The sequence below is a fragment of the Ascaphus truei genome, chromosome 4 (assembly GCF_040206685.1).
Source record: "Ascaphus truei isolate aAscTru1 chromosome 4, aAscTru1.hap1, whole genome shotgun sequence".
NCBI lineage: Eukaryota > Metazoa > Chordata > Amphibia > Anura > Ascaphidae > Ascaphus > Ascaphus truei.
Genome location: NC_134486.1, coordinates 374,721,117 through 374,742,853, shown reverse-complemented (window position 1 = coordinate 374,742,853; position 21,737 = coordinate 374,721,117). Strand labels below are relative to the sequence as shown.

General features: G+C 39.5%; 1 protein-coding gene across 1 annotated transcript in view; it reads left to right on the top strand.

Annotated features, from left to right (window-relative positions):
* Window positions 1-3,392: 3,392 nt before the first annotated feature.
* The window catches only part of LOC142492425 (uncharacterized), a 58,330-nt gene continuing 39,985 nt past the window's right edge, over window positions 3,393-21,737 (top strand). The window contains exons 1-2 of the mRNA XM_075595066.1: window positions 3,393-3,513; window positions 3,930-4,026. Coding sequence (XP_075451181.1) covers window positions 3,393-3,513; window positions 3,930-4,026 — 218 coding nt within the window. The remainder of the gene's footprint in view (window positions 3,514-3,929; window positions 4,027-21,737) is intronic.

Here is a 21,737-nt window from a genome sequence, read left to right as displayed (position 1 = left end):
CACACGGGTTGTTCTTTTGTTTTTGTTTTGAAGCGGAGTGAACATAATAAATGTTTGATGCAAAAATTTCGAGCTGGTATAATTTGTTACCACATTCAATCTTTGTAGATTCATGAACACTAATAGATAAATATTAACAATTAAGGCTGCTGAACAACTAATCACACAATTAGTCAAAAAAAAATATAGGTAACCATAGTGTACATTCTCCCAAATGAGTAGCATTATAAATAAGCGACATATTTCCAATTAAAATATTTAAACGTTTACTATGAAGATGTTTACCCCTTAGGTAGAAACATTTGTATTATTTTGAAAGATGTGGTGTGAAAAAATGTTTAACATAATATGAAACCTGCAGCATAGCAAAGTCACTATATACGGTTACCAATAAGATATTTCTACTTTGGTTGGGAGTTAATGAACACCTACAGAAGGTTAAAAGACTTATGCCAGTTGCTCTATTAAACAAATGGTTTTGATTGACAATTCTGAACATTTGTGTTCCATGCCTCCACCCCTACTCTCTCTCCTCTCTCCCCATCCCTCTCCTTCTCTCCTATCCCTTTCACTCCATCTCTTCCTGTTCCTTCTCTCTCTCCCCCCTTCTCTCTCTCTCTCTCTCTCTCTCTCTCTCTCTCTCTCTCTCTCTCTCTCTCTCTCTCTCTCTCTCTCTCTCTCTCTCTCTCTCTCTCTCTCCCTCTCTCTCTCTCTCTCTCTCTCTCTCTCTCTCTCTCTCTCTCTCTCTCATCTCTCTCTCTCTCTCTCTCTCCTCTCTCTCTCTCTCTCTCTCTCTCTCTCTCTCTCTCTCTCTCTCTCTCTCAATAGAAGCTCAATGAGTGTCTGCTTTGTTCTTCCAAGGAGCTTCTCTAACATTATAATAACCTATTTAACTGTCCAAAAAGCATAAGCCATTTAACAATTGCAGGCATTTTCATTTATTATCTGATGCAGAGATAACCACATTTACAGTAAATTGTTTACCCGACATTAACTGACCTTGTCCTACTTTTCATTGACCAGATGCCTCATCGGAAACTTCCTGGCATGACTCCCCCGTATGTAACATGTCACCAATGCGCGACAGGGGTTCTGAAAGTATGGAGGAAGATGAGCCAAGGGATGAAGCGCCTCAGCTATCATTGAAGCAACATAGCCAGCACGTGTCTCTGTACAACTCGTTCAAGTAGTCAGTGATCCGACAGATGAGGCAGAACATTAAATGGTGTGTCACCGGGAACACATACAGTACAAATTGAAAAAGATGTGTCACAAGATATAAAAGACAAAGAAACAACTGGCAGACAACAATGTTATGCTGAAAAAAGCATCTTGAATGCCAGGTGAGACAAACAGGAACAGAGAGCATTGCTGCCAGTTTACTAAAAATGTGCAGTTTTTTGGAGCAGACACAAGATGGGAAGCATCTACTGTAACACAAAGGAATCCCTGATAATAAATGTGCCTGCCCAAAACAGGTCAAGAATGTTTTAAGGAGTTCCGCAAACACCTGCTAATGTCTCACAGACACAAATAACAAATAATACAAATACCAGGTCAGGGAAATAAGTGCTTCAGACATAAAAGTAACATTTAGGAAAAGGAGTCCCTGCTCCGAAGAGCTTACAATCTAATTGGCAGGAGTAACATACAGATACAGTAAGAGGGCCTACTAGTAAGTGAGTTAACAAGGGGCCAATCTTTATGTACCAGGTTTATAGTGTTATCCACAGAGCTACTTATATGCTTCGTTAAGCAGGTATGTTTTAAGGTGAGTCTTAAAGGTAGATAGAGAGGGTGCTAGTCAGGTATTGAGGGGAAGGACATTCCAGATGTGTGGGGCAGTCAGTGAGAAAAGTTTAACACGGGAGACGGCTTTAGATACAAAGGGGGTAGAGAGAAGACGTCCTACAGCGTAACGCAAGAGTCGGGATGGTGCATAGCGAGAAATTAGGGCTGAGATGTAAGGAGGGACAGAAGAGTGTAAAGCTTTAAAAGTGAGGATGAGAATTTAATGTGTGATACAGGATTTGCTAGGAAGCAGGAGAGGGATTTCAGCAGGGGAGGCACTGAGACAGATTTAGGAAAGAGTAGAGTGATCTTGGCAGCAGCGTTTAGGATAGATTCTAGGGGAGACAGGTGAGAGGCAGGAAGGCCGGAAAGCAGGAGGTTACAGTAATCGAGGCGGGAGAGATTGAGGGCCCGTGTCAGAGTTTTAGCAGTCAAGTAACAGAGGATAGGGCATATCTTTGTGATTCTGTGGAGGAAATAGCAACAGGTTTTAGATATGTATTGAATGTGGAGGAGAAAGTGAGAGAGGAGTCGAGTGTGATACCCTTTTGTCAGTGCCAGACCTGGTGGAGCTAGCCCCGCAGATAGAAATGAGTTAACCAGAGAGGATGCAGCCATATAGTCTGATCCCCTGAGCTAAAATCATATTTCCCGCTCACCCGGCTTTTCGAATCTCTGTGGCACGCCTACTCCCCTGACGTCAGCCAAGGGTCAATCCCCTCTTTCTATTGGCTGATGAGAAAGGATTCCCCTTCTCTGATTGGCTGCTTCTTACCCCCAACCCCTCCTGGTTCTGGGGATAGCCCAGTGGAGAGTATGTAAGGTGCTGACCAAGAGTGGGAGCCAGTCCTTCTAAGCCAACCATTCAGTGAGTCGATGAAGCTACGGCGGCCTTTTTAAAGTTGCTCTGTTCGAAAATGTTTGCCTCGCAGAGACTAAGTCCCGTCTTTTGCGACCAACTTTTCAAAATCGAACGGAGTGGTCGCGGCTAGGAATTGAAGCCGAAAAGAGGACCAGGAGAAACAGGGATATATCCAGGTCAGGGTAAGCTCATCCAAGCAGGCGACCTGCACCTAGGAAAGTCTAGTATTTTTCCCCAGAACCCCAGTAAGTGTATTTTTAATTGTTCCTTGTGTATTTCTTCTTTTTGGCCATGCCAGTCTTGGCTACATATCTGCCCTGCCAGACATATCAGTCTTGGTAAATACAAGCATTGCCAGGCAGCATCCCTGAGTGAAAGGGGTGGAGGTGGTACTTGGTCTGTGTGCAGCCAATCCAGGTGCAGACTTTGTGCCCTCCCCCTCTGTGCTAGGGAGGAAGCATGAAAAATTATAGTCAGTCTGAGTCTCTCCCTCTTGGGATTGAGACGTGCCCTCAGCCCCTCAAGTAGCTGAAAAGAAACCCCAGGCCTCAAGGTTGATATCTGGCCTAGGCACTATCCAGAAGCTGGGGCTTGTGACTGAAGAATGCATTCGCTGTATTACCATCTGCAGTGGATGTGAATAAAGAAGGCCTTGTTTTATATACCCCGCCTAAGTTTACAGTCTATTGGGTAGGGGTATGCTTGATGAGTTCCACTGTGGGGACTGTCTCCAGTCACGATGGAGCCTGCAGTGGATGGATGCGCTTGCACCAAGGGAGGAATGAAGTCTGAAACATCCAAAATCCTGTCCTATTACCCAATGTCATCGCGGATCCTCAGTATCTCCTGGAACCTAACAGGTACTAAGCACTACACCACCGGTAGCAAGGGCCAAATCTTCAAGGGGGGTGGGGGGAGGGAGAAGCAGCTCTACAATTATATAGAAAACTCAATAAGATAGTTCTTGTGAATGATGTGAATATTAGTGAAGTACCTGTTCCCCCACCCTGAGTGAGATCATGTGCCCACCATGTGTTCACATTTGGTGCATACCTGTGAAGTGGAGCAGGAGGCCTTGAGAAACTCTGTGTTGGTATGGGGGAGATATCAGGACAGGTTCTCAGTACTGATATTGCATGCTGCAGTGCCTCCAGCCAGTGAGGATCCTGGGGCAGCCAGGATTGTCCACACTGGCACTGCAACGATGTTCAAGAAAATGAGCCATAAAGTATAGTTCAACTTGTCTTTATTCATAACAATGGCATGTTCATTGTAGGCACAATCCCTGAGCCAGAACCCACAAGGTTTGGGGACCCTGTAAGCCTCTTCCCTAGCTTCTTTACCCCTGATGGTATTAGGGTAATCCAAGATCTGTATTGACAACTCGGGGCAGATCACTTTATTGTTCACACATTCCTACACTCACTTATTCACACGTTCATATTTATATATGTGTCCATTAGATTAGGCTACACAAGTATATTTATATACACATTATGCACTGTATCAAAGTACACAATAACCACACTATACACTAGGGCACTGTAGAGTATCCTATGGATTACTGATTTACTATATCCAAGCACATTATTAATTATGTATTATTATCACTATTAAGGGATCAAGTATATATTGACAATTCCCTAGATCTGTATTGACCACTTAGGGCAGATCATTTATAATTTTACACATTCCTACACTCACTGATTTAAATTTTAATATTGAAATACGAGTGTCCTTTAGCTTAGACTACATGAACATATATTATGTACTTCAATATTCATGTATCATAAACTATTACCATACTATATACTTTGGGTTCTGTAGTGTACTCTACAGTGGTATAGATTACTGATTCTATCTATATTCGCTCTATTACTGTATACGCGAGGTAATAGGGATCTAGATTCATACTACAATCCTTATATTCTTATGTACTCTAAGACACCCCATTCTTTTTATTACATAGTACCATTTTACACTGGCATTGTGTGCGGAACTGGATGTCTTTAATATCTTAAAGAGTAGGCATAAACACCCACCTTGGGCCAAATACCACCTTCACCCACCCCTGCTACTCCCAATAAACATTAAAACAGAATACTAGCCAATACACCCATTGATTGCCAGTGTGGAATGCCTATGCCCTCAATGGGAGCAAAGATAACCCCAATGGCAAAGAATGGGCACCATACTCCCCACCCCCTCCACTCCCAACAACCCCCCCTCCCCATAACAAATGCAGTACAATAATGGGCAAAATCCTTATTATCCAGATTTTTCATAATAGCCAATTTGCCCATTAAAAAATAAAACATTATTGAGCCAGCATAAAATAAATAAAAGTTCTACTTACCCCTGAAAGGATGAAGGCCACCCTCATCACCGTCCTCCTCATCCTTGTCCTCAGTGGGCAGCCGCATTACAATTAAAAAAAAACTAATGGTCACTAACCCTTTAATCACCTTAGCAGTTAGTAACCGCTATACTAATTAAGGGGTTAACTCCCTTTCACCCGTGACCCACCCTGAAAGCCTAACCACCCTCCCCTGAGGCAACTATCCCCACCTCCTCCTTCTGCCCCTTTACCAATTGATTGGCACAGTTGTAAACCATGTCCATATAATATGGGCATGGTTTGCCACTATAGCAATGAATAAGCAATCTACAAATAAAAAAACAATCACCGAATAAAATTAATTACATTGCAATATAAAAAAATGCCAATAAACCAATTGATTGGCACAGTGGTACACCATGCCCATATAATATGGGCATGGTTTGCCACTATGGCAATGAATGGACAAGCGAAAAAAAAGCACAAAGTAAAACACAACATTTAAATAAAACAAGCATTTAACAATCAGAAGGTGAAGACATCAAAGGTAAGAAAAAGATTGATTGTATTTTATTTCTTTGCCTATTTTTTTTTAGATGCCTATTGAATGCTAATGTGTTTATCTATACCCCATTTCGGGCTATCGATAAGCACAGTGACAAGCAATGCATTTTTTTGGCAAATGATTGTTTTTATTTAATTGTTATGTCTTGTATTTTGTGTTATGTTTCTTTTTAGTTTGCCCATTTATTGTCAGTGTGGCAATCCATACCCATATATTGTGGGCATGGTTTACCACAGTCGCAATCAATGGCTTTATTGTGAAATGTTTGTTTTATTTAAATTTCATGTGCTAAATTTTGTGCCTGTTTTTTTTAGCTTGCCCATTTATTACTAGCGGGTGAAGGGGGGTTAACCCGTTAATTACTATAGCGGTTACTAACCAGTAAGGTGATTAAGGGGTTAGTGACCATTAGTTTATTCTTTTGATTGTAATATTGCTGCCCACAAAGGACAAGGATGAGGAGAACGGAGATGAGAATGGCCTTCAACCTGGCAGGGGTAAGTAGAACTTGAATTTACTTATTGCTGGCTGAATAATATTTTATTATTAATGGGCAAATGAGCTATTATTCATATCTGGATAATAGGGATTTTGCCCATTATTGTACTGTATGTGTTGGTGGGGGTGATGGGTGTTGGGGGTAGAGGAGGTGGTTAGTAGATTTGTTGTATTTTAATGTTTCATGGGTGAAGGGGGTATTTGCCCTGGGTGGATGGTTAGGCCTCTCGGGTGGGTAGCGGGAATGTTTAACCCCTTCATTACCAAAGCAATTACTACCGCTATGGTAGTGAATGTGGTTAACTCCTCCCACAACCTTCCCAGCAGGCCTAACCACCCACCCTGGGACAACAACCCCCTTCACCCACCCGCTGTACCCCCAAGAAACCACATACTCCGGTTTAACCTCTTCATTGCCTTAACGGCTGGCCACTGAGGTATTGAAGCTGTTTGTATTTAGACTATAATAACATTGTATTGTAGCAGCTGAACCACATTCATTTCAGGTTAATGACCCCTGCTTCCCGGGTTACAGACCCCAGTATTGGGTGCCGGCATCACCCCGCAATGTTTAAATCTACTGCGTCCAGTGACCGGGACATTTAAATGCACAGGAGATACCGGCACCCTATCCCGGGGCCTGTAACTTGGGAAACAGGGGATCCCCAAGGCTCAAATTAATGCGGTGCAGCTCTGGAGATCCCCTGCTTCAATACTGTGTTAATAAAATTTAAATAAAAACAGTGCAATCGCCTGTAAGAGCTGTGCAGGTAAATGCAGCTCTCTCTGTGCATCTCTTACAGACTGCAGCCAGATCTCACTTACAAAAAGACTGAGATAACATCACTGCTGTCCCTAATGTTATTGTCACGGTTTGTGACTTGTGGTAAAGGTTTCTGATTCTTTCTGAATACCCTTATGACACAAATGACAAACCATTAGGTGGGGTCATGCCACACCTTTTGAGATGGCAACAATTTTATCGAAGCTTCTAGAATATAGCCTATATACAGTACGTACATTAAGTTCAACCTATTTTAAATGTAATCAGCTGAGGTACTTATTCTAAGGCAAACAAAAATTCTAAGTGAAACATTTGCCAATTATGTCACGTAAGATTGTGGTACAATTGTGTACAGCTCCTTAGTGACACCTCAGTAAATCGGACACCCTATATCACGCTATGTTTTGATTGATTCTGTCATACAAATAAAACATTGAAAAATGTAAAGGGAGGGAGGAGAAGAGGATTGTACTCTCGCTTCAGCTAGATGTAATAAACATATGAATGTAGACACAGGTACAAAAAGGGAACAAAGCATTAATTGTCAAAAATGAGGAAAGCACTCTTTGCGTCTAAGTGTAAAATGAGTGTGCTTAAAATCAGTTTATTAATTCAGGGTAAAAATAAATTTATTGGTAGGATAGAATCTATGGCCAATAGAAATAAAACACCCATCACTGAGATACGCATGCTGAATTACTTTCCACACTGTACCACAATGTTCTTACTCTCCTGCCATACTCCAGTACCATGTTTACTGTCTTCAATCGAAGGACATTCATTATGCTTTTATCGGGCTTCTAACTTCTTAAACGACCTACCATACTGGTTTTGACACCCTAGCCTGGGAACTCCAACCACACTAGATTAAGAATGACCAAGGAATTAACACATTTTGATTACATTCAGTGCTCCCTAAACTATGCTGCTTCAAAAGAAAACCGTGGTGGTGAAATGTCACAGCCTCTGCTTTTTCATCTCTTGGAGACTAATAGCTGTGCGGTCTGCTGTGAGACTGCAACCTTTTGTAGCTGTAGAAGGGACATGGTATTACACTGCATCTGTACAAATATATTCATATGGTAAACTTGTTGCTTTGTGTTTATCCCAGAAACCACTGACCTAACATTATTCTTTTTTTTTTTTTTTTTTTTTTTAGAAAATTCAAGTAATAAGTGCTATTGCATTTTGATCATTTATGTCATTTAATGTGTTGTCTCTGTTTTGTACTCCAGCACATACTTCAAAGGGAGATTACTATCTCAATCCTGGAAAAATATTTTAATAAATAATAAAGGGGTATTTTTAACCAGAAAAATGGCAACAATAAAAGGTTATTTTGTGATTATCAAAAGAAAGAGAAAAAAAAATGAGAATATAAGGATATATGTTATGGAATGCATGTTAATTCACTGGTACTTTTACATGAACAATTACTTCCATCGCCTATACTTAGTGCTCCAAACTGTTTCTTTTTTAAATTGCAGGGCTAAAAAAAAAGTTTTAATTGATTGTTTGATTTCTATTGAACTAACATACCCTTTTATAACACTGCATGAACTTTCAAGGGGACAGATTGAGGAACATTATATATACAATTTAACAAACATTTCAAATAAGGTGTAACGTAGAGAACAGAGAACAGAATAAATTTGACAGCAGCTGCAAGATTTAACACTAATAGTTTTGAAAGATTTTGGCTTAAAGGTTAAGAGTATCTTATGACAATAAGCAGACAGTATATATAATGTCAACAATCCTGTAGCTACATGTACAGTTATACTTTATTCATCAAAGTTTGTATAAGGCAAATAATATAATTATAGATGATTGGTTCCTGATATTGAAGAGAAAGATAATTAAAGAAATAATAATGTATGCAGCGGTTGTTCACTTGCGTATCTACTATGTAAAAGTTACAACAACAAAAAAAAAGTTAGATCATTTTTAACCATTAACAATTGCTAGACTTAGCTTTTTTTTTTTTGCTTTTATGCTGCTTGCATTGTCATTGAATTTTATATTTTGTTTTTAGTACATTTTCTTTAGACCAATCATTGTAAAATAACATTCCGATAAAAGTAGCACTAACAAGGTCATTTTCTTTAATTCCCTACGAAAACAAATATTGTTTGTACAATGATTGTGTTTTCAGAGGCAATTAAGCTTCATTAAAGTAAGATGACAGTTTTAAGCTTCATATGAAGTGGTTATTTAATAGAACATATTATAGTTGTCCAAAGGTTGCTATAATTCTACCTCTTAACAAGATCAATCATTCATGTTATCTATTTATGTGAACATGAATCATGCACAAATTAAGCAGAAGTAGATCATAGCCTTCTTAATTAATTTAGATCCAAAAGGTTGATAATATACACTTATTTTCAAGTGAGTACACAATTTAACTCCCTTTAGCCACTCACTCACACTGTAGTACTAGGATCCACTGATTGAGCCACCTGTACTGAAGCATCTTGAAAGCCTAAAGTGAAAAATTAGTGAACAAGCGCTAGTAAAATACAACAAACAATATACCAAAATATGACTGTGAATGAGTTCAATGTCCTTGAAATACAATGGCTGCCTAACCAGTCAACCTGGCTTCTCCAAACCAGAAAAGATTTGAATATGCAAAGGACCTATATGGCGCCAAATAACACTTAGGGCCTCATGCAGTAAGCGTTGATAAGGGAATTATCGCCATTTTATAGCCAAAATTGGGTTTGAGATTCAGTAAGCGCCGATAAGTGCTTGATATCGCCAGGTTTCGGAGCCGATTATTTTGTTATGGCCAGTCGGCTGCCGATAAGCCTGTTTTCGCCACTGATCGCCACTTTTTTAAATCGGCTGGATTCAACAAAAAAAAACAGCTTATCGGGGCTGATCGGCACTACGAAATTGAGATGTTATGGCCAATTTCTCCCGCCAACTAAAGTTGGCAGTTTGGAGGGGAGAACGATCGCTAAGGCTGCCGCAACGGCACTTAGAAAAAAAAAACTTCTGTACATCAATGGAGTCAATGGAGCGGGGACGTATAACAGTATAGTACTGTTTACGTTTCATTGCTCACAATACAAACGTCATTTGCATTACAGTGTGGGGGCATTCCCTGCATTGTGTCACAGCTGACGTGTATTATTTGCATAACATTATACTTTTACATGTTTGCAGCATTTGCGGGTCACATTACTCATCATGTGATGATGTGCCAAGGGAAAATACTATACTCAACTCTTAAAGGAGAACCTCACATCATATCACACATTTTACTGAACTGAGCGACAATTATTTACATGATGTTACACATGTCACACATGTCACACATACACAGTATATTCATCTTCCTTTACATTACACAATGCTTGTAATGTGACACGCATCTTTAAACGTTCATGTACATCTGTCTTCTCATGTTTACATCTAGTTTTGGGTCCTCCCTATTTTCATGACGTCACTTATTGGACGCTCAATCACATTGCATGTTTACATTGTAACCGTAGCATTACAAGCACTTCAACCTAACTTATACACACATGTACAGTAATTCAGCATTGGGACACCTTGTAAACTCATTCTATAGCAACTATCCTCATTACACAAATGCATGCATATGCACACGACTATTCATTGTTGTCAACATGTCACAATAACATGCCTAATTACACATGTTACACACAACTTTTCCCACGTCAATCTCAGCCTTTTTGCCTAATTACATGACTGACTGTTGCGTTCACAAGTGTTACATGCATTGCACATGCAACTATTTATTTGCAAGCAATGTTTCTACAAAGGTTCACGTCACATCATTGCCAAATATCATCATTCCCTGCAGAATACACACAACAAATACTTATAACAAGAACTGCACACAGCTTGCCACAGAAGTACTTTATTATGTTAATGTAACACCTTGCATTTTACTATGTCACCTGACATCATCACATACCTATTTAAAGGACGCCCATTACCTGATCATTCACAGCTACTCATTTCAAAATGTTGAGATTGTTTAGGAGACGGAGGAACATTCTTTTCTATGACATGCTTGATGATGAAGACAATCATATAGGGCAAGGGAGGGACACACCGAGGGACAGTGACAGTGACAGTCACGCGGATACGACAGAGACAGGGAGAGGGACAGGAGATCAGAGGAGAAGACAGAGGAGACAAGTTGTGCCTCGTCCGCGTCTGTACAGGGAGAGAACCCAGTTAGATGGGATGAGTGAGGAGGAGATTGTAAGTCGCTATCGTTTGAGTTCAGCAGCAATCTTAGCTCTTTATCAGGAGAATAAGGGGAGATTTAGATTTTTTCACAGCCAGAGGTCGTGCAGTCCCTGGGCTTGTTAAAATGCTGTGCTCATTACATTATCTTGCTTCCGCGTCATACCAGACAACTGTGGGCATAGTGGGCGGGGTCTCGCAATCTACATTCTCGCGGGCCTTGACCCAGTTTCTCTATGCACTCAATAGACGCGCTAGGAATTATATTCATTTTCCTACAGAGGCGACAGAGTGGCTGGAAGTCAGGACTGGCTTTTATAATATAGCAGGGATACCATGTGTGCTGGGTGCAATCGATTGCACACATGTTGCTTTGATTGCACCTAGTCAGAGTGAGCATGTGTACCGCAATCGGAAGCACTACCATTCACTCAATGTACAGGTGGTATGTGATGCGACGATGAGGATAATGCATGTGGTACCCAAATCCCCTGGTTCCAGTCACGATTCCTCTATCCTGAGGAACTCTTCAGTCTTCCATGCGTTCGAAGAGGGACATTTTGAACATGGTTGGCTGCTGGGTGAGTACACATTTACATGTTCTAACTCAAAACACATTTTTATTTAGGAATGTTGGCATTGTACAATTTGATCACTAATGTCAGCTTATGTGTGCTCAATTCATTATAGGTGACTCAGGATACGGAATTAGGCCGTGGCTCTTGACTCCGGTGCTAAACCCTCAAACTGAAGCAGAGGACAGGTACAATGCAGCCCATATATCTACAAGATCTGTTATAGAGAGGACATTTGGCCTACTCAAGACCAGATTTAGGTGTCTGGACAGAACTGGTGGGGCTCTTCTATACAAGCCTCAAAAAGTGTCTGATATTATCCTTGCCTGTTGCATTTTGCACAATGTTGCACTCAGGCACAATGTACAGTCAGACCTAGCTGAGCCTGTGGTAGACGAACATCCCACCCATGTAGCTGCTGAAAATGAACAAACAGCCAGTGGTGGCCAGACACGCCAGAATCTCATCAATTCATTTTTTTCTTGTAAGTAAAAACATATATGTTCCAAGTTATACTTTTATACTTACATTATGTTATCTTAACAATAATGTTTTTTTATATACCCTTCTGGTAGGACACAGATGAATATGGGTTGCACACCTTTCTTCTCTCTGCTGTGTGCACAAAGGGATGTGGCACCGGTATGTTATTGTTGCACAGGTTATATAATCCCTCTTCAATTTTACTTTAGTTGTGTGTATGTGAATACAACTGGGGTAACAAAGCACTAATATTTTAGCATTGTGTTGTTCCTTATGCTAACACAATACACATATTATGCCCATACTCATTCATGCTTCTAGTATGCTTACATACAATGTTATTGGGGCAGTGTAACATGTACATCCATATGATGTGTACACCAGCCTGATTTACATTTTGAATGTCATGAAATATACATGGTGTTGCACATTTAACACCAAATACACACTTTGCTGTGTTGTTTACGGTACTGAAGATGGCATGTCAATGTTTGCAATTTATATATTGTTCCTTTGCATTATAGGTATATCTCCAGTATGACTGATCATGGTATGTATATTTGCTGACATCTCTCATAAGATGTGCCTACATCAATCTTCCTATAATTATTTGTAGTAAAAACCCAACATATTGATTAAAACACAAATGTTACATATATGTACTTTCTGTATCATGTATATGCATTTAGCTACTCTTGAGCTTTCATGTGCATTGTATTAGAAAATGATTACTCCCATTTCATCACATTTTATGTATGTTTCCTTATAAATTCCATTAATGTAATATAGAGGTGTTTGGAGACAAGGGGATAACTGTAGTTATTTCTTTACTTACGGGAGATCATTCATCACGGATAAAATTGACTGATCATAAAACTCCATGCATGAATGCCTGCAATCACAACAATGCGTACTACATCTTATATTTAGCAATGTTGGTGTTTTGTAATGCTAGGAATTAATAGTCAACATTAATTTAAATTTGTGACATGTGTATGTATAAGTCACACGTGTGTGGATGTGTCCTACATGTACCAAGTGTTAAACTGTTAACAGAGAAGACAAATTTGTCGCTAATGTTACTGTCATTTAGCATTTATAATTTACCAATATGACAATGTTGGTAATATTTTTTGAATATAAATCACGTCACTTCATCATTATCATGATGATAATTATCAAGTATTTTCACAATTGTAACGTCAATCACGTGCACATTAGCATAGACACACTTTGTAAGACAACTGTTTGTGTCTGTATCAATTTGTGTAGGATCCATGTATAACACCGACAAATGATAACACCAGCTTTATTATGGTAGCTTATATCATCATATTGACTATACTATGTATTTTTAGAACGTTTAATAAACACAGTAAACTATAGTTAGTTAGGTTAATGAAATATACACAGAAACGTACTTCATTACATGATGTTGATGTCATAATCAGAACATCATGCATTGTAGGGGACCACAACATCTGGCCAATAACATTATTTGCTACAGTCCCAAACCATTTTATCAACATACCCATGTAACAAGAGATTTTTAACAAGAAATGGCTAGTTGGTTGTAAGTGTCCTTTACATTGGGAGAAGGAGTGGCTCAGTGAGTAAAGACACACACTGGCACTGAGAGTTTGAAGCAGGGGAGTCTGGTTCAATTCCCGGTGTCGGCTCCTTGTGACCTTGGGCAAGTCACTTTATCTCCCTGTGCCTCAGGCGGCAAAAAATAAATTGTAAGTTCCACGGGCCAGGGACCTCAGCCTGAAAAATGTGTCTGTAAAGCGCTGTGTACAACTAGCAGCGCTATACATGAACATGCTCATATTATAATTATTCTTATTATTATTGTTACATAGTTTCGACAGTCATACGTTCCATTACACAATAGAATACACAAATGTGTTAGCAGAGTGGGAATGGTTGTTATATATAAAACACACCATGCCATAAAATGATAGTAGTCATTAAAGAACACTCAATAAAAATTCATGAGGCACTATTTTGCAACATCATTATGTTAATTAAGTGCTTATGCAATATAGGCATAAGGGTATCACATTTTTAATTGTTTGTTAATAAGCGCTGCAAGCAATATAAAATTAGTTCCATATGTAGTATAGTAGTCGGTGACTCCTCCTCACAATCATCTCATATAAAGGTAGACTCTTCTGAAATCATACATTGATCCGATTGTATCTTCCCCGACATCTCTGAAATACAGCAAACACATGATGGTCAAATATGGCACCTTACTATATATGTATCCGTGACAACGCATTACACAGCTCTATATGATTGTGTACATACACACGTCACTCACTTATATGTTAGAAGTACAAGTGTACATCAGTATGTAATGTTTCTTTAAATTTGTAGCAGGCATAACTATGTATATGATGTGAACGTTGCCTGTATACTGAAAAATGTGCGCGCACATCTTAGTGTGCGCACGCACTTCACGCTTGGCTGCACTAACTGTTAGCGCATGCGCAAAACAAAGCGTACGTTGTGCGTTCAATACATCTTGAAAATACCATTAAACATAAAATCTTTATTTCAAATACAATGAATACGAAACTACATTCGTTCTAAACGAGTACATCTGTATTCTTTTGAAACAGACGTGTTTGGACAGAAAGGACGGCCGATAACACAATGCGCAAATGCAATACGTGTGACGTCATGTTAAACCAGCGTGAAACGCACGCTAACACTCCTCCCACTCAATTAACATTCAGCTAACGCCCAGTTGGCGCCTACAAACACTGAGCCGCACACATGACACACTGCAGTTACCGTTACTATAACAAAACATGACAGCCAATAGGCTTTGAGGCGCGCACGTCGCTTGGGGGCGGGACTTACATCCGTAATCCTTTTTAAGGACGCCTTGGCCCATGACAAGGGTCCCACGTCATACGTGGGGGACCCGCTTTTAAATGTTGCATGATAACAAAACAGGTATGTGTTAGAGTTATGTTAAAATGTTGCTAATATGGTTAAAGGGATAGGAAAGTACGTATATTTATTCCGTCAGCAATGTGTACTACTCTTTCAGGTTATACTATATTGTATTCGGCAACAATTTCTTTGTGATCGCTACATGTTATGCAGTCTGCAATGTTACGCTGTATCCACGCATTGAAAGGGAAAATGGTGGTTAAAAAAAAAAAAAAAAAAAAACATTTAAACGCACAGTCAACGCATAACGGTTGTTATATTTACCATTCTTCTAGAATTAACTCTTCGTCTGGCTGCAACTGGTCGCTCCAGAAATGCAAGGCATTTTCATCCACGCTTGACCCACCCGCTGAATCCAGTATGACACACATCTCCTCCATGAAGCGCTCATAGGAATCGCCACTGCTTTCTTCAAACAATTGGTCGGGAGGTAGGTTCATTTCTTCGGGTTCCCATTCCAATGCATTTTCAGCTGAAAGGCTTGGTACATAATCATAGTACTTTTGTTCTTGTACAATGTGGGTTTCAGGAATGGAGGGTGCAGATATTGCAGCAGGTATCGATTCACACGGAACAGTAGTAGCGGATCCATTGCTATTGGCATTAGGAATAAATATGCCTTTCACAACAATATATGTGCCCTCTTTCAGGGTAAAATGCTTTTCCTTTGCAATCTTCCAGAAACCATAGGTGTGTTCTAGATTATCCTGCACACGTTCAAAAAAGTCATTAGTTGATAAAGTGAATCTTATTGAGGAATTAAAATTCCGCGCATGCCTACGGTTTTGGTAATAAGGATATTTTGCTCGAATCAAATCATAGATTTGGCGTGTGCTTGCTTTGTGTCCGCGACTGTTTAAAATAGCTTCTGAAACCATGTACTTATACCCTAAAAGGGGATTCATATTGTTAACGAATTCATCAGCCATGTCAGAGTAGCACAAAAGATGTGTGCAGTTCTGTCTTCTTTGCTCATCAAAATGATTCTGCTCAATGGCTAACAAATTCCTGTGTTTCGTTTTCAAGGTCAACAAAAGTAACTAATTTTACTCCTTATTTCAAACGCCAATTGGATGTGTCCTTTTAATTGGGTTAAGTTTTGTGGTTAGTGATAGGCGAATGTGGGAAAAACATGTATCATTATTTTATCTCGTTTGTGAAAACATTGCTACACTTATTTCAGTAACATTGAGTTTTCTAGAAAAATAACAAAGAGCACTGTGTGAAAATAGTGCTTAGACAGCCATATCAGTAAATACACACACCTGCAAAATGAAATGTTTTTTTCCCACATACTTTTCTGTGTGTATTTGAAAGTCTGGTTAACTACCTGTCTGCATGAGTTTAAATACGTGTGTATCTATATATATATATAAATATATCTCTCTCATAAAAATATATATATATATATAAAGTGTATATTGTACTATATGTATAGTGTGTGTGTGTGTGTGTGTATATATGTATATGTATATATATATATATATATATATATATATATTGTATCTTTTTTTTTTTTTTTTTTTATATTGCAGGAGTACACACAACATATTGATGGCAGTAAGTAGGCCTTGTATGAAACCTATTTAAATGGTGATAAACATGAGTGAATTAAGTCATAAACATTTGTTTGCACCCAATAATGTTAGAGGCTCACACTTAGTATAGTTGTCAAACATTAGGCCTGTATTATTAAAATAGTGTGTTTTCACAAGGAAGCATGAAGTGTATGTTTTTTGTAAATACATCTATACCAGTTTAGATAGTACTATATATATACACACACACACACACACACAGTGTGTGTGTGTGTGTGTGCATATATCAATACATACTACATATATTTTAGTATAAATTCAGAGATGTTCTTGAAACAAGAACACATAAATGATTAAAGGACAACATTACAATGGCCACCAAAGGTAAGTAATATTTAACACAAAATCCTGCTGTACACGTACAAGAAAGATGTTTGCAGTTAAATAGGTGCTTTTATAATTGCATGAAAATAATATGCACATGCAATGATTACATCAATTAACATACCCAAATGCAATGTTTTGCTGCAAAGTAAATGGCAGCTTCTCTAAACTTAGCAACTGGCTCCTGGTGGACCATTACTGAACAGACGATTAAAACATAAATATTTATAACACTATTCATTAATTAGTAGTGTTAACATTTCCAAAACTTCACGTGTACAAGAACATACTTGAAAGTTTGGAAACAACACAGTCTTCAGCATACATACAATAGTAATTAGATAATCTGAAGTCAACAAAACAAGGCCAAAGACATATTTTCTGAATTATAACATTTATTTTTTTTGTTCCTTTTGCGAGCGAGTAACAGGCCTGCTTGTTGTCTCTTGAATTTTCCTTTTTCTTTTGCCACCAACTTTAGGCACAACAGAGCCACTTTGAGTGGCCTCTGGCACTTCACGGGCAGGGCTTGTGGCCAGTGACTCACCTACAGGGCTTTTGGGCAGTGATTCACCTACAGGGCTTTTGGGCAGTGACTCACCTACAGGGCTTTTGGGTAGTGACTGTTCACCTACAGGGCTTGTGGCCAGTGACTCACCTACAGGGCTTTTGGGCAGCGATTCACCTACAGGGCTTTTGGGCAGCGATTCACCTACAGGGCTTTTGGGCAGTGACTCACCTACAGGGCTTTTGGGTAGTGACTGTTCACGGACAGGGCTTGTGCCCACTGACACATGTGAGCAAGTTGGTAGACACTGCACAAGTGATGGTTGGTCTGTTTCATGTGTGTCTTTTGTTGTTTTTGACCAAAAACTGGTCAGTAGTAACTGCTTGTGTTTTCTTTTTGTGGCCTCCTTTGTAGGTGTCAGCTGCTGAATTTGTACAGATGCCAGCGGTAGGATGGCGTCAGGAACCTGCACAGCAATGTCTGCTACTTGACCGGTAACATTTGGGCCTGGTGAATGAATATCAGAAGCATGTGGTGAAAACTGACCTGCATGAACAGATCCTGCCTGTGAGCTGTTGAATTGTGGTACATTAGTCATTCTCCAGTAATTAGCTTGTGTTTGCTGAACAACTAATGCTTCGAATGAGGTGTTGATTTTTTGCAACTGTTTAGGCACTTCAATGAAGACTCTGTGGAGATGTGCCAATTGTGAAACTGTTTCTTCCTGCAGTGCAATCATCCTTTCCAGCACTGTCATCAGGTCAGAATGGCGACGATTTTCTGCTTCCACAATTTTTCCCTCAGAAGCTACAATTGCATCATATGTGGTATTTGCTGGACGTTTTGGCGGTAAAACAGTTTCAATTGGAACCTCTTCATGGTCACTTGCTTGTATTTGTGTGTCTATGGCGGCGGCGGCGGCATCATCATCATCATCATCATCATCATCAAAATCCTCTTCATCATGTTCTACAAATAAATGTACACATTATTAAATGGCATGTTAATCTCTGCTGTGTTACTATGTAATTGTACTGTGTCATAAGTAACAAGTAACATGTTTCCATACGTTTTATAACCTCACATTAAAAACTACCTTGACTTAAGAATAATGTTTGGACTCAGTATGAAATATGAGTGAATGAAAACTTTCTGTAAACTCACAACTCCTACATGATAGTTAACATCACTAACACAATACAAGTTGCCTTACACTTCATTTTCACTGACACTAAGTAATCCTATTTAAAGAAGATGTGCAAAACAAATAATGAACATGACAACATAACATATAGAAGAGCACATATTATATGGCCACCAACTGATACACTCACCTTCTAGGTGTGTTGAGCTGGCTGACCCAGGTGAAGACACTTGTTCAGTCTCAGGTGACACATGTCCTTCAGGGGCAACTATATATAACAATAACATAAGTTTTACATTTACATGTGTAAATATTGAACAAACAGTTATTGTATGTTCTGTATTTATGAGTACCTAACAGCATCATTTCCTTAACCCAAAATGTGTGTGTGAAAGTGAACATAAATAGTTGTAATAACAATGTACTTGCCTGTGTACTTAGAACTTTTGAGTTCCCTAACATAAAACATACTATGTTCCTGCAGTAATGCGTGAGGATAAATAGATAAAATTTGTACATAAAAATCATATGTTGTGTAGTGATATCAGTATCATAATGTACATAACTATCATGAGCTGACCATTCACAATGGTTATCATGAAGGTGGTCATATTGCAAAAAGTGTTGTTTTTGGTAGAGGATATGTGTGGTACATTAATATAAGATGTGGCACACCTGAATGTGGCTGTGACTCAACAAGACAACACATGCAGTGTGTGATAATGTGTCGTTGATAGTAGTAGTTCAACTATAGATATGAGTGAACTAATGTGTGAGGTACGCTTTGATAAGTAATGAGTTGTTGGGGCATTTAGTAGCAAAAGTGAAGCTTTCAAATGAGTGTGATTAACTTCAGTTGTGCTAGTCAGGCTGTAAGAACGGTATTCACTTCCCCAAAAAGCCTAATCAGCCACACCTTTCAATTACTTGAAACAGGTGAAAATGGTGTGAACTAAGTTGACCCTAAAATGAGGCTGTAATTAGTGTGTGTGCTGAACCCCACCCCCTCTGTTGAAGTGTATGCTGTGATGAGATATTAATTGCAGCTGCTTTAACACAATGGTAGATGAGCAAAATAGTCGTGTGCAGTTTTTAAGTTATGAAAACAATGACATAAAATATGATACGTGTGCCTCATTATGCTGTCTGTATATGACTTAAAGCAAAAATGGACCTTTTCATAAACAACTATAGATGTGTTAGTGCAAGTGATGTTTGTAGGCCGTTGCATGCAATATATTTGATGCATGCTTAAAATAGGCAGTAATGTCATGTTTGTCGGAGTAAAATAAATAAAATACACAATAATATTATACATATTTCTGTTCTGTACCTGTAGCTAGTAATAATTTCTCATTAACATGTGTTACACATGTGTACTACCCTGTTGTTCCCCATCTTCGCCCACCATCAATTGCTTCCACTGCAGCAATGCATTTTGGGAATTCACATGTAAATGAGCACGCAATGGCATGTGCTATATTAGTTACTGCTTTTAGTAGGACTACAACATATATGTCTATTTTGAGATATATATATATACAGAATCAGACATATACATATATAGATGCAGGTATGCTTATATTGTGAAGACAGTATAAAAAGCAGTGTAACTATGCAAAATAACTGTAAGCAACGACACGCCTAGTACAGTAATATTTCTCACCTGGTGGAAATTGTGAGGGGTAAATTCCTATATCACGGTCACCAGGTTAGCCTTCCACGATGACGGGAAGTAATTTTGCCCGAAGCAGCTCCTCCAATGGACTTAATATGAGACGTTGTGGTGTGGGCCCACCTCCAGTGCCAGTAGCATGCACGCGTTGGTGTTGTATTTTCTTTTTCAATTTGGACCTAATATCATCAAATCTCTTGTGACAATTCCGCTTGTCCCTCACATGATTCCCACACGCATTGACACCAATGACTATTGTGTCCCACATTTCTTTTCTGCTTGCTGAACTTGTCCGCCCTTGAAAAACATATAAAATATATGAGGTAAATGATTAATAATAGAAGCACCAGTTTCCTACACTGCTAGCTGTTCCAAGAGATAGCAAACATGCTGTTTTATGTGTAATATGTGAAGCACATGAGCATTCACTACTAAACCTATACAGTACATGTAAGCAAGGTTGCATTCATATTGTATGCAGTTATGGCAAATTGACCGCCTGTGTTTAGTTGTCCTTGTAAGGCATGATAAAAAGCTGTGTTTCCAGACTAATTAACATAGAAAGATATTCTGAACCCATATTTGCATATGAACAAAACTCAGATGACCTAGGATCACATGTATTTGAATAATAAATGTAAAGGTACCCTTACCTAGTAAATGTCCATATATACTGTCATAGTGCTCCAGAATGCCAGTGACAAGAGCTGTATTTTCCTGGTCATTGAAGCGAGGATTACGTGGCTTCTCCACACGTTTCTTCCGAGCAGGTTTAGGGTCAGAGCTTGGCTGGTGCTGACTGGACTCTCCTTCTTCCAATGGAAGAGCCTCCAAAAGCTGCCCACCAGCAAGCACGCCACCACCATCCACCCCATCAGCAACTGCGCCACCAGCAGCACTCACAGCACCAGCACTCCCACTCCTAGCACCAGCACTCCCACTCCTAGCACCAGCACTCCCACTCCTAGCAACAGCACTCCCACTCCCAGCAACAGCACTCCCACTCCCAGCAACAACACTCCCACTCACAGCAACAGCACTCCCACTCACAGCAACAGCACTCCCAGCAACAGCACTCCCACTCCCAGCAACAGCACTCCCACTCCCAGCAACACCACTCGGTGCACCAGCAACATCACTCCCCTGAACAGTACGTTCACTCCGACGCGTACTCGCACGAGTAGCACTCCCACTCCCACCAGCATCACTCTTCCCACGCTTTGCGGGCATACTTCCAGCACTCACAAAAAACAGACAACTAATGTACAGCCAATCACACGAAACACTTCCACATATAAAACAAGACAAAGATGTAAACAAAACAACAATGGACAAAGCTCACCCAATACACAACAAGTCTCTCCGTCAATATGCAAATGTTCAATCAGCCAGCTC